The 15,425-nt window shown below is 31.6% G+C and overlaps 2 protein-coding genes and 1 non-coding gene across 3 annotated transcripts; 2 read left to right on the forward strand and 1 right to left on the reverse strand.

Annotated features, from left to right (window-relative positions):
• The first annotated feature begins 4,595 nt into the window (after positions 1-4,595).
• LOC131641682 (small nucleolar RNA R160) lies at positions 4,596-4,669 on the forward strand. The gene has a single exon (XR_009295601.1). It is a non-coding gene; the product is annotated as a small nucleolar RNA R160 (small nucleolar RNA).
• A 3,422-nt stretch (positions 4,670-8,091) lies between these two features.
• On the forward strand, positions 8,092-9,186 carry LOC131641677 (uncharacterized). The gene has a single exon (XM_058911974.1). The coding sequence runs from the start codon at positions 8,092-8,094 to the stop codon at positions 9,184-9,186; it is 1,095 nt and encodes a 364-aa protein (XP_058767957.1).
• Positions 9,187-11,719: 2,533 nt separating this feature from the next.
• On the reverse strand, positions 11,720-12,503 carry LOC131641678 (uncharacterized). The gene is made up of 2 exons (XM_058911975.1): positions 12,312-12,503; positions 11,720-12,085 (listed from the first exon to the last, which is right to left on the reverse strand). The coding sequence occupies exons 1-2, from the start codon at positions 12,501-12,503 to the stop codon at positions 11,720-11,722; spliced, it is 558 nt and encodes a 185-aa protein (XP_058767958.1).
• Between the last annotated feature and the right edge of the window lie 2,922 nt (positions 12,504-15,425).

The following is a 15,425-nucleotide window of genomic DNA, read 5'->3' on the forward strand; positions in this document are numbered from 1 at the left end:
TAGTTAAGGACCAATATTACATTATTTCTTCTCTTTCTACTTACATTTAAATTGTCTCGGGTCTTTCAATTTTATTCTTTATTTTTCATCTATACAATTTTAAGTATTTTTATAATTAATTTCTTAGATTTAAACAAAGAAATAAAATGAAGTAAAACATAAAAAAATTGGTTTGTTTGTGCTTGAAGCAATTTTATCCCAATTTTATAAATTTAACCGTTTATTGGTCTAAACCGAAATAAATTAGACAACGCTTCAAAGTTCAACTGGTTTAACCGGGAGGTTAAATCCGAGTTTTAAAACATTGGTACTTATAGCCTAACAAACACTTAAATGTGAGAATTGGTCAAGTTATCAACAAGTATTGTTTCTTAAGAGAGACATCCAATTGCATTATGAGAAAAAAATGTGTCATGTATTTTAGAAATATGGTTTTTTCTTTAGCCTCTACAAAACTATCCAATTTCACTTATTATTTCAACTGAAAAGAAGCATTTTTAGTTTTATTTGGTAGCTTGCATTTTTTAGTTCTACAAAATTATTTTGAAATTAGTTTTGGACAAAACTTTTATATTTTTTCGGAAACAACTTTTTATATTATTTTAAACATGTTTAAACAAAATTATTATAAAATTAAAAGATAATTTGGCACCTGTTTATTTCATCATAAACTAATTTAGTGAATCATATGAAGTCGCATGGTGATTCGATAGAAGATCGCAGAATTGTTAACAACATGCTGATCAGTTTAACAGCAAGATTTGACCCAATGGTGGTTGTGATAGAAGAAACCAAGGATCTATCAACCATGACTGTTCAAGAATTGATGGGTCTTTAAGATCCTACGAGCAAAGGATGTTATGACATTCTGGAAAAATTAATTGAGAATGTCTTTCAATCTAAACTCAACATTTCAGCCCAATAATGGTGATAATAAGCCCCCAATACAAAATAGAGGCGAGTCTTCTAGAGGTGGCAAATTTGGAAGAGGCAGGGGAAGAAACTTACGAGGAAGAGGAAGAGGCGCATAGGGCGGAAGATGGAATGAATGAGCATTAAACAAGCGATGCCAAATTAGTAAGAGTAACACTCATGACGAGAAGGACTGCTAGAACAAAGGCAAACCACAATGCCACAATTGCCAGAGATTCAGGCACCTTCCAAAGGATTGCCGACTTGCAAATCAGCAACATGCTTCGTACGCAGAAGGAGAATCTGATGAAGGAAATTTGTTTTTGCTAGTCAAAAAGCATTTCATGAAGAAGGTAAAAATGTTTGTTATTTGGAAAGCGGTTGTAGCAACCATATGACCGGATAGAAGAAAGCATTTATAACATTGATTCTTCATTTGGCTCAAAAGTTAAATTGGGCAATGGAGAACATGTCGAAGTGAAAGGGAAAGAAAGCATTGGATTCACCACGAAGCAAGGAAGCAAAGTTATACATGATACACTTTATGTGCCAGAATTAGATGAAAATTTGATTCTCATTGGACAACTTCTAGAGCACGACTACTCTCTAAAATTTGAGAATAGATAGTGCATAAATTTTGACTCAAACGGAAGAAGTGTTGTTGTTGTGAAAATGACTAGCAACATGAGTTTTCCACTATCTTTCAATTATGAAAAAAATATAAGCATGATGGCCAGAGAAGAGAATGACTCATGTTTATGGCACATGAGAGTTGGGAATTTGAATTACGAAAGCCTCAAGTTACTCTATCAAAAGAAGATGGTGTATGGGTTGCCAAGAATCAAAGAAAAATATGGTGTGTGTGAAGGTTGTATGCTAGGAAAACACCACAGACAAATATTTCCAAAGGAAGGTGCATGGAGAGCTAAACAAGTGTTGGAGCTTGTACACACAAATGTGTGTGGTCCTATGAATACTTTGTTTCATGGAACAAACAGGTACTTTATCTTGTTTATTAATGACTCTACCCGCATGACTTGGGTATATTTCATGAGACAAAAATCTGAAGCGTTTGTAATCTTTAAGAAATTTAAAGCATTAGTTGAAAAATAAAGTGGTTGATTTATAAAGATGCTGAGAAGTGATAGAGGGAAGGAGTGCACCAGAAATGAATTTCACAAATTTTGTGAAGATGAAGGTGTTGAAAGACAACTTAGTGTTGGCTATACACCTCAACAAAATGATGTATCTGAAAGAAAGAACCAAATCGTGATGGAGATGGTGAAGTCTATGCTACTTGAGAAAGGTTTATCTAAAACCTTTTGGCCCGAGGCTATTAACATTGTTGTTTATTTGATGAACATGTGTCCAACAAAGACCATGTGAAAAAAACTCCATTTGAAGCTTGGAGTGGAAGAACACCGTCGGTGAACCATCTTAAAGTTTTTGAGTGTGTTTGCTATGCTCAAATTCCTAAACTAAAGAGGACAAAGCTGGAAGAAATAAGTGAAAGATGTGTCTTTATTGACTATAGTTCCATGTCAAAAAGGGTTATACACTTTACAACTTGAAGACAAACAAAGGGATCATTAGTCGGGATGTTGTATCTGATGAGAACGCTTCTTGGAATTGGGAAGAGGACAAAATGAAGGAGAAAACAGTCCCTACAATCTTATTACAACAAAATTCAGCAGCTAAAAAATGAGCAACCAGCCCTTTGTACACCAAGTTCTTCATCCTCTCCAAGTGCATCATCTCCCAACTCTACTCCAGTAAAACTGAAGGACTTGAGTGATATTTATGCAAGATACAACTATTGTGTTATGGAACAAGAAAATTTTGATGAAGCAATCATAGAAGATGTTTGGAGGAAAGCTTATGTGTCTCTCTCACATATTTTTTCAAATTAAAAATATTTATAAATTTGATATAATTATAATTATAATAATATCTTAATATTGATATAAATTGATGAGTTATGAGTTATGAATAATAATAATGATAATAATTATAGTGTTAGTATTCCTATACCAATTTCAATTATAAATTAAAAAAATAAAACTCATAAAACTTTTCATTATTTATATTTTAATTCAAAAAATAAAGAATGTTTGAGAAGTTTCGTATGAATAATCACTAAATTATAACTAATACACAACAATTATGTTAATTGATAATATAAAAAGTAAAAAACAAAAATAAATAATCAAGTAAGAATAAAATTATTTACTACTTTATTCATATTTTTATATAAATTTTGAATTACTTAGTTTTTCAAAATAATAAATAAAAATCACAATAAAACATTATTTTAATAACTAATTATGAAAAAAATCACTTAGTTTATAAATCATATATTTAATTTTAGGATATAATTCAAAATTTAATTAGGAAATATAATTAAAAAGTTTTTCAATTAATATGTTAGTAAAATAATTTTAAAAATTCAAATTAACAAATTTATTTTTAACTTTAAAACTGTTTTGGAAAATGTGTTTATCAATTAATCATCATCATACATAATAATAAAGCAAAATGAGAACTTTGGTAAGTTTGCCACTGGTCAGCCTCTCGTGCATATTTATGCTATAAAAGGAAAGTTTTAATTAATTTGATTCTATTCATTTTATTTAATTATATCTATTTGTTTTAAATTAATTCAAAAAACTCAATAATCATTCAATTGTCTATTTAACTTCTCAAAATTCGTGGGAAAACAAAAACTTTCCAACTTTCAATGTCATTTTGAAATAATCATTCAAGTGTCTATTTAACTTTTCTATAATTAACAATTTAAAAAATATATTTATACTATTATTTTCAGATTGTTTAAGTCTTTATTTAATTGACCAATTTCCTAATATTGGGGTAAAACAAGTCCATAAAAATGTTTTTCAAAATGATTATATTTAGTGTACGACTCATTAATGTTGAATGTATTTTCAAAAAAAAATCATTTTCTTTAAAAATAATACAGCCCAATGAAACTTTTTAAAATAAACTGTTCATTTTCTTTGACAGCCACACATTCTTACTCTTTAATTTACGAGACAAAAACTTCATTCATCTCTCTCTCTCATCTTTATTCTCACGTGAATTTTCTCTATGCTTTTCACGGTTCTCAACCTCCTTATCCCCATTATTCAAAACCACATTCTCATTAACGAGTTCGATGGTGATTTGCATATTACAAAGGGAGGACGAAAATCAAAATAGAACATAACTGAAAAAGAAACAACAACGATGGTGCACTACATCTTCTTCGATGGTGATATTTCTCCAGTTAAATCCTTCGAATCTTCTTGCTCTGTTTGCGATTTGAAATCCTCTCCTTTTCTTTTACTGCTTGCGATTTGCTTCTACTCTATGCCTTTTGCTATTGTTATGCGTTGTTGAGCTGCGTGTGTGGTTTTGTGCGGATCTGATGGGTTGCAGATTTTGATGAAGGTGCGTGAGAGCTGGTGAGTTTAGGGTTTATGGAGTGTGTGAGTTGAGGTTTTTTGCCAGGTCTATATAAATCTTTCGTTCTTACTTTTTATTTAGGGTTTTACATGTTCATCTTCTATTAGGGTTTTTGTTTGATTTTTGTGTTTATTTTGCAGAACGTCAATGATTACCACATTCCTAAGTTCTTCAAGTTCATAGCTTTTTTTACATTCTGTTGAGACAGAGTCAGAAAGTAGAGCAAAATGAATTTTTATAAGTGAACATTATGTTGATTGCTAATGTAAATGGTCTTCAAAGTTCTCTGATTGCTTTGGATTTACGTTATGTTACCAATTTTAGTTTTCCCATTTTTAAAATTTTCAATGAACTGTTTGAGTTGTTTTACAGGTTAGAAATTATCAATATTTTAGATGTATTTATCTATTTAATTTTTAGGATATGTCAAGTTGAGATTCTGATATGTAAGATATATAAATAAGTTTTGAAAATGGATGTACGCACCTAAATTCTTAGTCTGATGTACATTAATATGTCAGATTATACGAGCATGGTGCAACATAAATTTGTTTCCATTTTTTCTCTTTTCTTTGTCTTTATGACTAGACAAGGCAATTTTGATTTGGATTGTTATTGCAGGTTTTGCATTTATGTTTCGATTTTTGTTTTTACATGCCCTTACTTGCTCAAGGCTACTTGCTCTCTCTCCGTCGTCGATAAATGGAAGAATCAACAGCTTCGCACTTTAACATCCATGAGTATCAAGTTTCTATTGATTCATTTCACTATTTAGTTGAATACGTGTTGTGAAGGAACAAAACAACTGGTCCTTCTTTGCCTTTTTCAGCAAAATGCATTTTGATTCCATTTACTTCGATCTCTACTCTCATTTTAAATTAGGGTTCATATATTTGGGGATAATTTTTCTTTTATTGAAAAACTAAATTGTTGAAGATGTATTATAAATTTTGTGGACATGTTGGATGATATCTTTTTGTTTGTTCTATTTCGTAAAAAATGAAAGGTTTGAATGATGATTATGAACATTTTGAGCATTGTAAACATATGCATGGATAAGCAATTTATTTTATTTCATTTTTCCACTATGTGTTAGTATTCATGATTCATTATGTATAGAGTGATTTAATTGATAATCTATATTGGGAAAGAAAAATTCTCATATAATCAATTAAATATAATATAGGAAATGAGTTGTTTGGCAAGTTTTAAAGATGTCAAATTCTCATTCCTATTACTATTTTTAAGTAATACAAATAATATATTAAATCTTTAAGTAATACAAATATATCTATTAATATCTATTAACAATAAATACTTTATTATTTGAAGATTTTTTTATGTATACTACTAATAACAAAGACATATTATAATAGATTATAACTAGTAAAAGACCCGTGCGTCCGCACGGGTAAGTCAAATCTTAAGATGAATAATGTAATACAAACACAAAAAAAAATTTTAAAAGTTCGAATGAGGGAATGTTAATTTAAGATTAACAAAACATAATATAGATGAAATAAGTCTATATATATAGTAGTTATGTAAAAAAAACATGGAAATTAAATAGTCATTTGTATCTTAGTTAATTCATAATATCACTAATAACTGAAAATATTTAAAAAGAAATATTTATCAAATTACCAACATGATAAATTTAATATGTCTAATAAATATAAATATTTACAAATATTACTAATAACTTTAATTATTTACAACTATAATTGATGATTATAAATATTTATAATATTTAATTATTTAAGTAAAAAATATATTGTGGTGATAGTATCCTATGAAAATAGTTAATTTATGTTAATTATAAATATTTATAATAGTTTGTTGATTAAAATAAAAAACGTATTGTGTTGATAGTGTCCCGTGAAAACTTCTTAGACGAATAACTTTTAATTTTAATTGGTATATAATTTATTTAAATGCAATTATAAAATATGAAATAATAAATTTTATTGTATAATACAATTTAAACTATAAATTATTCCAAACATCTCATATTTTATTCAAATAATAGGAGGAATTGAAAAACTTGAATTTATGATTATAAATATTTATAATATTTAATTATTTAAGTAAAAAAGGTATTGTGGTGATAGTGTCCCGTGAAAATAGTAAATTTATGTTAATTATAAATATTTATAATAGTTTGTTGATTAAAATAAAAAACATATTGTGGTGATAGTGTCCCGTGAAAACTTTTTAGATGAATAGTTTTCAATTTTAACTTATATATAATTTATTTAAATGCAATTATAAAATATGTGATAATAAATTCTCCCGGTTTATTTAGGCAGTCGGTTAAGTGATTTTTTGTTTCATCTAAAATTCCAACTCAAAACATACATTCTAGTTCTCTCCATTCCACATACGAATAATCACAGCACACATAATAAATGTTTGAATAACTTTTTTATATCTCATTCATTTCAACTTCTAGAAAAATATTTTTCTGTCAATATTTAAGTCAACAGAGACTCTTTTAAACTCAGTCATTTCAACTTCTAAAAAATTATTTTTCTGCCAATATTTAAGTCAACAGACACTCTTTTAATGTTTTTCTATATCAATCCTACCTAATCTAACGATAGACCTAAGTCTTTAAAATTTCAAAAAAAAAATCATCACGCTACAATTTACACATTTACTAAGAGAAACTCAAAGGAGATAATAACAACAGCAGACTTAATTTTCTTTATTCTTTTCTACATAGTATATTATATTTCTACTATTCAAAAATAAAATGGATGAATATCATGCATGAGGGAGAGGAGCTATAATCAGAAAACCATGTTGGCAACTGAGTAGAATAAACAGAAGGAACTGAAGTTGTCTGTGTAGAATTAAAAGAAGAAGAACATGAAGCTGGTGGCAACATTGAACTCTGAAGAGAAGAAGCCATGGGAATGTTCCAACCATGAAAATAATCGTAAAACTTGTTTAAACCTTGCAAAGCGTAAAGAGCTTCATTATGAACCATTGAATCACTATTAGAATGTGAAACAGTGAAATACTCAAATTATCATTGGTGAATAACAAAAGATTTTTGATTGAGTCTAACTTTGATTATGTCAAATATAATTCTATGCTTATGATGAATTAATTAGACACAAGTTGCTTTCCAGGAACATATTACATTTTGCATACATATTTGCCAAATGATATCCAGCAGAATGGAAGTGGCAAACACATTTTAGTTTAAATTGCTATTGCATAGGAAAGATGAATGTACTTTTTCCTTCTTTAAATTGGATAAATGTCAAATATGCTATGTACTTTAACTTCAAGTAAATAACATTTGACCTGTGTGTTAAGCAACCTACTGTTGTGCAGTCTAGAAAAACGCAGACAACACACAACTGTCAATTTGATTTATCACAGAAAAAAATCAAAATGCAAGAGGTTACACAAAAGATAATACTTCTAATATAGTACAGGAGGTAGCTGTGAGACGGATGGATCAATTGAGAATCATTATCCTATAAAATATAATAATAATAGTATAACATCTTTAACCTATGAATAGGACATATGTCGGTTTGGTATTAGATGGATGAGATGGATGAGATGGATGAGATGGATGGAAGGTTGCATTTTTGCTAGTAGTATGTCGGTTTTTATTAACCGAAGTACAACTAAGGACTTCAAGGTTGAGAAGGGTTTACGCCAAGGAGATCCGTTGTCTCTTTCTTGTTTTTTTTGGTCATGGAGGTCCTAACGACCCTAGTTAGGAAGGAAAAGGAGATTAGTGAATTACGGGGGTTTAGAGTTAATGAAGAAGTAGAAACTGATATATTTCAATTTACGGATGACACTATCATAATATTGGAGGGAGACACCGCTAACTTATGGAGTATGAAAGCAACTTTTAGGGGGTTTGAGTTTATGTGGGGATTGAGGATAACTTTCAACAAGAGATATCTTTATGAAATTAATGTTGGAGATTGGTTCTTAGAGGCGGCATCGACATTCCTCACTTGTAGAGTTTGTAGATTTTCATTTAAGTTCCTTGGTGTGAAAGTAGGTGGCAATCCTAGAAATCTTTCAATGTGGAAAGATTTAATCTCTTTTTTAAGAAGGCGGTTGGCCGAGTGGAGAGGTAAGAATCTAAATATAGCGGGTCGAGTGGTGTTGATTAATTCGGTGATAAATGCTATACCCATATATTCTTTATCCTTCTATAAAGCTCTGTCAAAGGTGATTCAAGAGATTCGGTCAATTCATAGTAGGTTCCTTTGGGGCGGAAGTGAGTCTAAAAAATCGTTTCATTGGATATGTTGGGACACTATTTGTAAATCTACAGAAGAAGGAGGGTTATGTGTTAAAAATGTGGAAATAATGAATGCGGCGCTAATTAGCAAGTGGAAGTGGAGAATTTTGTCCGAAAAAGAAGCGGTTTGGAGTGGTATTCTAAAAGCTAGATACGGAAATGTGAAGCTTAAGGTTTTAATAGGCGACATCTCAGTGGTGGGGAAGAAAGATTCTATATGGTGGCGTGACGTTTTGGTGTCTGATAATTATGTTCTTTTGCAAGATAAACACTTTGCAGGTGCGATTGATTGCGAGGTTGGAAACGAAGAGGAGATTCCTTTCTGGTACGTGTGCTGGGCGGATCAACAGCCGGTTAGGGAGGCGTTCCCGAAGCTATTTCTTGCGGCTGCTAATCACTTGCAGTCCGTTACACAAGCTGGGCATTATGAAGGTGACGACTGGATGTGGGACATTAGCAGCCTGTTCGCTACTGGCAGTGTTCTGGCCGAAGATGTGTTGCAGGAGCTGCGGCTCATTCTGATGCAGTAGCGCTATCCAATGCTAAATACAGACGATGGTTTTGCTTGGAGACAGGATCGGGTAAGCGGTTTCTCCGTAAAATCTTGCTATGACCGCTTTAAGGATAACCTTTCGGGGCCTCCTCTTAATGTTAGTTTGGTTAAGGCTGCTAGTTTTTTGTGGAAATTAAAAGCTCCCGCTAAAATTCTGTTTTTTGGATGGAGAACAATTCATAATAGAATTGCAACAAAAGACCAATTATTTAAGAGGGAAATTTTGTTGGACAGAAATGAGTTACTTTGTGTCTTTTGTTCGAAGGAGGAGGAAGCTTTATTGCATTTATTTGGAGATTGTGAGATAACGTCGGGTATTTGGAGGAGGATGTTCGGTTGGATAAATCAAATTCCAGAGGTGTCTTTTAAGGAGTTTGTCAGGTTCTTCTTCTTTTGTGATAAAGTGAAGATTTTATCAAAGAGGACCATTGTGGCGGTGATTTGACTTGTCACGGCTTGGTGCATTTGGATGAAGCGTAATGCGATTATTTTTAAGGAGCCATTTAGTTTTACTGATTGTATGTCGAATATCATCCAATTTTCTTGGAATTGGATTCTTTCCTTTTACAAGTTAGGGGATCTTTGTAATTACCATACTTGGAATATTCTGCCTCTCGTTTGTTTCGAGGTGTAGGAGCTTTCCGCTGTGTATTCGGGTGGAGCACCCCTTATGCTCTTTTGTTTTAATTCCATTATCTATTTAAAAAAAAAATTGCTTAATTAAATAAAAGATTTTAAGGCTATGTTTGAGAGTTTGGAAAGGAAGGGAAGGCTTCCGAAAACGAATTTTTAAAAAAATATAGATAAATATTTGACATTTTTTGAAAAAATGATTTTGTTTAGAATTATAAAAGAGTCATTATCATTACAAAATTTTTAAAAGATATTTTGAAAATTTATGTAAGTCCTCCAAAACCCTCCTTCAAAACAATTTTCCTCCTACCCATAATCTTTTTATTCTTTTCACTCAATTCTTCCTATTTTTCAAAGCCCTCCTCTCCCCTCTTCTCCAAACTCCCAAAACATAGCCTAAAAAAATAGCTCTTATTTTTTTAAATATTTAGTGTTATTTAAATAACCCAATACTTCATCTTCATCCCACTAGCAAAAATAACTAATTCATTAATGTTTGGTTCAATTCCACGTTCCAAAAATTACCACATGCTATGTGCAACTTCTATAGATGTTGTTGTTTCTTCTTTTTAAAAAAATTGATTCATAAACAAATATGCTTCATAGTGGTTGACATGAAACACTTCATAGCTCAGAGAATCACAAATTATTCTTCTTTCTCTCTTTTTCATTTCTTTTTTGTTATTTGCCCAGTCTAGAGGAATTAAACATAGAATCAATATATTCTTCATTAAATTGTTTAATTATTTATTTTATTAGTTTTTAATTATTCAAAACTTTCTTCTTTATTTCATTTTTTTTTTTTTGGAAAATTTCTTTATTTCATTTTTACAGATATGAATATGAATGGAGAAATTACACATAAAATTGAGGTATTTATTGTTCACTATTTTTTATGTATCTAATATTGTATTCTAATTATGCATGTAGTTTTTAAATATGTTTTATTTTTTAAAAATTGTTTTCAATTTTATTTTGTGCGGCTTTGACTTCAACCGTTAATGTTGACATTTATAGTATTAAGGCTATGTTGAAATTCTTCCTCATCTTATTCACACACTGCTCTCTTCTTTGGTCTATACTTGATAAGTTTATTTACAATTGATATTTAATTTTTCAATAATCAATAATTTGGTTAACAAATTCTTATGGATTGTCAGAGACAATACTGATATGTACTATATTATATGTAAAATGACACAAAATTAAAGTAGGTAGGTCATTTGTAATTACTTTTAAAGTCATATCTTACTCTCCTTTCTCTCTTAAATTTTGTTTTAATTTTATATAAAAAAATCACATTGTATTCTAACTTAATAATATATTCTATTTTATTTATATTTGTTTTTTGTTTAAATTTATATCTTAAAGTATACAAATAATAAAAATAAGTTATAAAAAACATGGGATAGAAAGTGGGTTTCAAAGGTTTTTTTTATTATTTCATTAATTGTTATTTTTATTATAAGATAGAAATATGAGAATTGTTTCTATTTTTTCTTATAATTTTTATAGAAATAAATTTGAATGGTTTTTATTTTATTAATTTATAACTATTATTTTTAGTATGAGCTTAAACGTAGAGTGGAAATATAGATAATAGAAAATGAGATTATTAATTATTTGATAATTTATTTTATTAAGTATTTATTATTTTAAGAATAGAAAGCAATTAAATTGGGAGTGAAAATATATTTTAAAGGGGTTATAGAAAACTATGTGGAGTGAAAATGTGGAATTATATGTAATTTGTACTAAATTTTTAAGTTAATTTTGTGAAGTTTTTCTCATTATTAATATTTTTTTTAATAAGCAATGGGATTAAAAAGGAGTATTATGGATACTCCGAACCGACAAATACAAAAGGAAAACTCCTACTACTCAAAACAATTGAGAGGTAGGATATTCCAAATATGAAAGTTACAATTATCCTTAATGACATAATACGATTGAAGCCAATTCCAAGATAAATGAACTATACCCGACTTGCATTCGGTAAAGCTAAAAGACTCATTCTTAAAAATGAGCGCATTACGCCTCAACCAAATGTTCCACACCGTGGCTAGCCAAATAACCATAACGATAATCTTCTTGGCTTTAAACTTCACCTTCTCAAAGAAACCAAAAAATCCCTCGAATTCCTCCAAGTCTAAGTTGTCAATCGGACCAAACCATTCGAGCACCTTCCTCCAAATACTAGAAATGACTAAACAACCACCTAGAAGATGCGATAAATTTTCCTCCTCCGAATGAAAAAAAACACAGCATAGCCCTCCATCAACCAAAGAAATGCCCCCTTTTTAATAATTGATCCTTCGTGGCTATTCTATTATGGAAAATTTTCCACCAAAAAAAAGAATTTTAGGAGGCGCTTTAATCCTCCAAAGAAAGCCAATTTTTTTTGAGAATTGAAGAGTTTATGGGGGGACCTTTAAGCTTTTCATAGAATCTATCATAGCAAGATCTTACCTTAAAAACTCCTTCATTGTTGCAGCTCCATGTAAAACTGTCTTCGATACCTTCCGTAGGCAAAAAATCAGCAAGATAATCGGTCAGCTCCCTCCATAAAAAACCGCAACTACTGCTGTTATGGAACAAGTCAGCAGCCGGTTTCCAACACCAGCCTGCATCCTTACTGCTGCCAGCTTCCGCAACCGCCATGGAGTCGTTCCGCGCGTTCACGAAAAGCTCAGGAAACTGATACATCAGTGTTGAGTGCCCAGTCCAAGCGCTGTACTAGAAAGGGACAGTAGAACCGCTGCCAATTTTCCACCCAACTGCACCTGCAAAATTATGGTTAAAAAGGGAAACATAATTGTCGGATATTAGAATATCCCTCCACCAAATAGAGTCATGTTTCTTAACGACTGAGATATCACCAATAAGAATTTTCAGCTTTATATTTCTGTATCTAGCCTTAAGAATATTACTCCACACCGCCTCTTTCTCCACCAAAATCCTCCACTTCCATTTGCTTAGCAACACCATATTCATGATTTCGACGTTTTTGACACCCAAACCACCTTCTTCCCGAGGTTTGCACACGGTATCCCAACACACCCAATGGATTGGTCTCTGAAACTCGCTACCATTCCATAAGAACTTTGATTGAATAGCCCGGATTTCTTTTATGATCTTGGTTGGTGCTTCATAAAAAGAGAGAGTATAAATGGGGATCGCATTTAAAACGGAGTTAATTAGACAAACACGGCCCGCTATGTTGAGATTAACACCCTTCCAAACGGACAAACGCCTCTTAAACATCGATATCAAATCCCTCCACATAGAAAGCTTCCGCGGGTTATCACCCACCTTAACACCGAGAAATTTAAAGGGAATTCTATCCACTTTGCAAGAAAGAAAAATAGACGCTGCTTCAAGGTAATCATCATCCACATTAACCCCATATAAATTGCTCTTGTTAAAATTAACTCGCAATCCCGACATTAACTCAAAACCCCTAAGCATAACCTTTATAGTCCACAAATTCGCCGTATCACCTTCCGCTAAAATTATGGTATCATCCGCAAATTGTAACAAATTGACGCTCTTCTCTTCATTGATTTTAAAACCCCTAAAATCTCTGTTAGCTATAGCCCTTCTCATTAAAGCCGTAAGAACCTCCGTAACCAAAACAAATAAAAAAGGAGATAAAGGATCGCCTTGACGGAGTCCTTTCTCGATCTTAAAATCCTTCGTGATACTACCATTGATTAAAACGGACATACCACTGTTGAAAATCCCTCCATCCATCTCAACCATCTTGCCCCAAAACCCATTTTATTAAGCACAAAATTAAGAAACATCCAACTAACCCGATCGTAGGCTTTTTCAAAATCCACCTTCAAAACGACACAACTTCTCTTCTCACTTTTGGCTAAATCCATAACTTCGTTCACAACCAAAACACCGTCTAATATGCTTCTACCCGGGACGAAAGCCGTTTGATTTGAGGAAACCAACTTCCCAATAACACTTTTCAATCTACGCGCCAACAATTTAGCTAGAATCTTATACAAACAACCCACTAAACATATTGGTCTAAATTCGTCTAAGGCTTGACGGTTCTTAAGCTTAGGAATAAGAGCAATGAAGGATGAAGTGCAACCTTTTGTTAGTCTCGCCTTGTCGTGAAAATCCTCCACAAAATTGAGCACATCCTTCTTAACCGTTTCCCAAAAGAATTGAAAAAACTCAAGCGTGTAACCATCCGGACCAGGACTTTTACTACCATCACAATCTCACACCGCTCGTTTTACCTCATCCTCCGCAAAAGGTCTATCTAACCACGCACTATCAACTTCATTCAATCTCGCGAGATCTACTCCTTCCGGGACAGCCCTCCCAAAGTCGTCATCTTTGAAATATTTAAATAGCACATTTTGGTTCATTGCATGGTAAATTTATTTTATTATTATTATAATAATAAAATTTGTATTTTAATTTAAGTGCGCAATTTTTATTTATTTTTAAATTTTTTTGTATTGTATTCTAATTTATTCTGTGCGACTTTTTCATAAATTGATGATGGACTACTCTAATATCACTACAACACGGAAGGGCTTTAAAAGCGCTTTAAAGCGTTGCCAAAGCTAGCGCTGGCGTAGGTAACGAAAGCGCTTTTGAAAGCGCTCTGGTAGCCCCCCCTATAAGAGCGCTTTTCCAGAAAAGCGCTCTGGTAGCCCCCCTATAAGAGCGCTTTTTTCAGAAAAAGCGCTCTGGTATCCCCCCTATAAGAGCGCTTTTCTGGAAAAAGCGCTCTGGTAGCCCCCTCTATAAGAGCGCTTTTCCAAAAGCGCTTTCGTAGGTTGCGTTTTTTTTTTATGTTTTTTTTAATCTTTGGCAGCGTTTTTACTAAAAAGCGCTTTAGTAGGTGGCCCTTTAAGAGCGCTTTTTAAAAGCGCTGTCGTTGCTAAATGAGGTATTTTAAAGTGCAGCCTGTAATTTAAGCCTCCCAGTTCGACCTGTAATATTTTCGACCTGTAATATATATTTCAACCTGTAATATTTTTGACCTGTAATATATTTTCGACGATATATTTTCAACCATAGGTAGGACAATATATATATACTAATATAATACCATTATAATATCCAAAATTATATATATACATCATTACAAACTAAATCAGTAACATCAACAATATTATACTTCAAATCGACACAAATCCTACATGAATAGTTGCTGAATATAAAATTGACACAAATCCTCTTTGATTTCTTCCAACTTAAGTCTCGTGTAAGAAACAGCACAGAATTCGTCAAAGTACTACAAAATAAAAACATAATATGAATGATTTAGTTAAATGTAATAAATTACAAGAAATTATCTTAAGTTATAAATTCATACCGTGAGCGGAATCTCTAATTGATTCGCCTGAAGGATTTCTTTCATAAACCTCAAAACATAGTATCCGCAATCTGAACTGTTTCGCTGTTGCGGACACTACATAGAAAAACAAATAAGATTTTATAGTTGTCTTGTTTTATCAAGTAACATAAATATTATAAGCAAAATTGTGAAAAATAATGTACCTGCACTTTGATCCAAGTAATGTTGTTTGATTTAGTCCGGGATACCTG

Source organism: Vicia villosa, unplaced genomic scaffold, assembly GCF_029867415.1.
Source record: "Vicia villosa cultivar HV-30 ecotype Madison, WI unplaced genomic scaffold, Vvil1.0 ctg.003941F_1_1, whole genome shotgun sequence".
Lineage (NCBI taxonomy): Eukaryota > Viridiplantae > Streptophyta > Magnoliopsida > Fabales > Fabaceae > Vicia > Vicia villosa.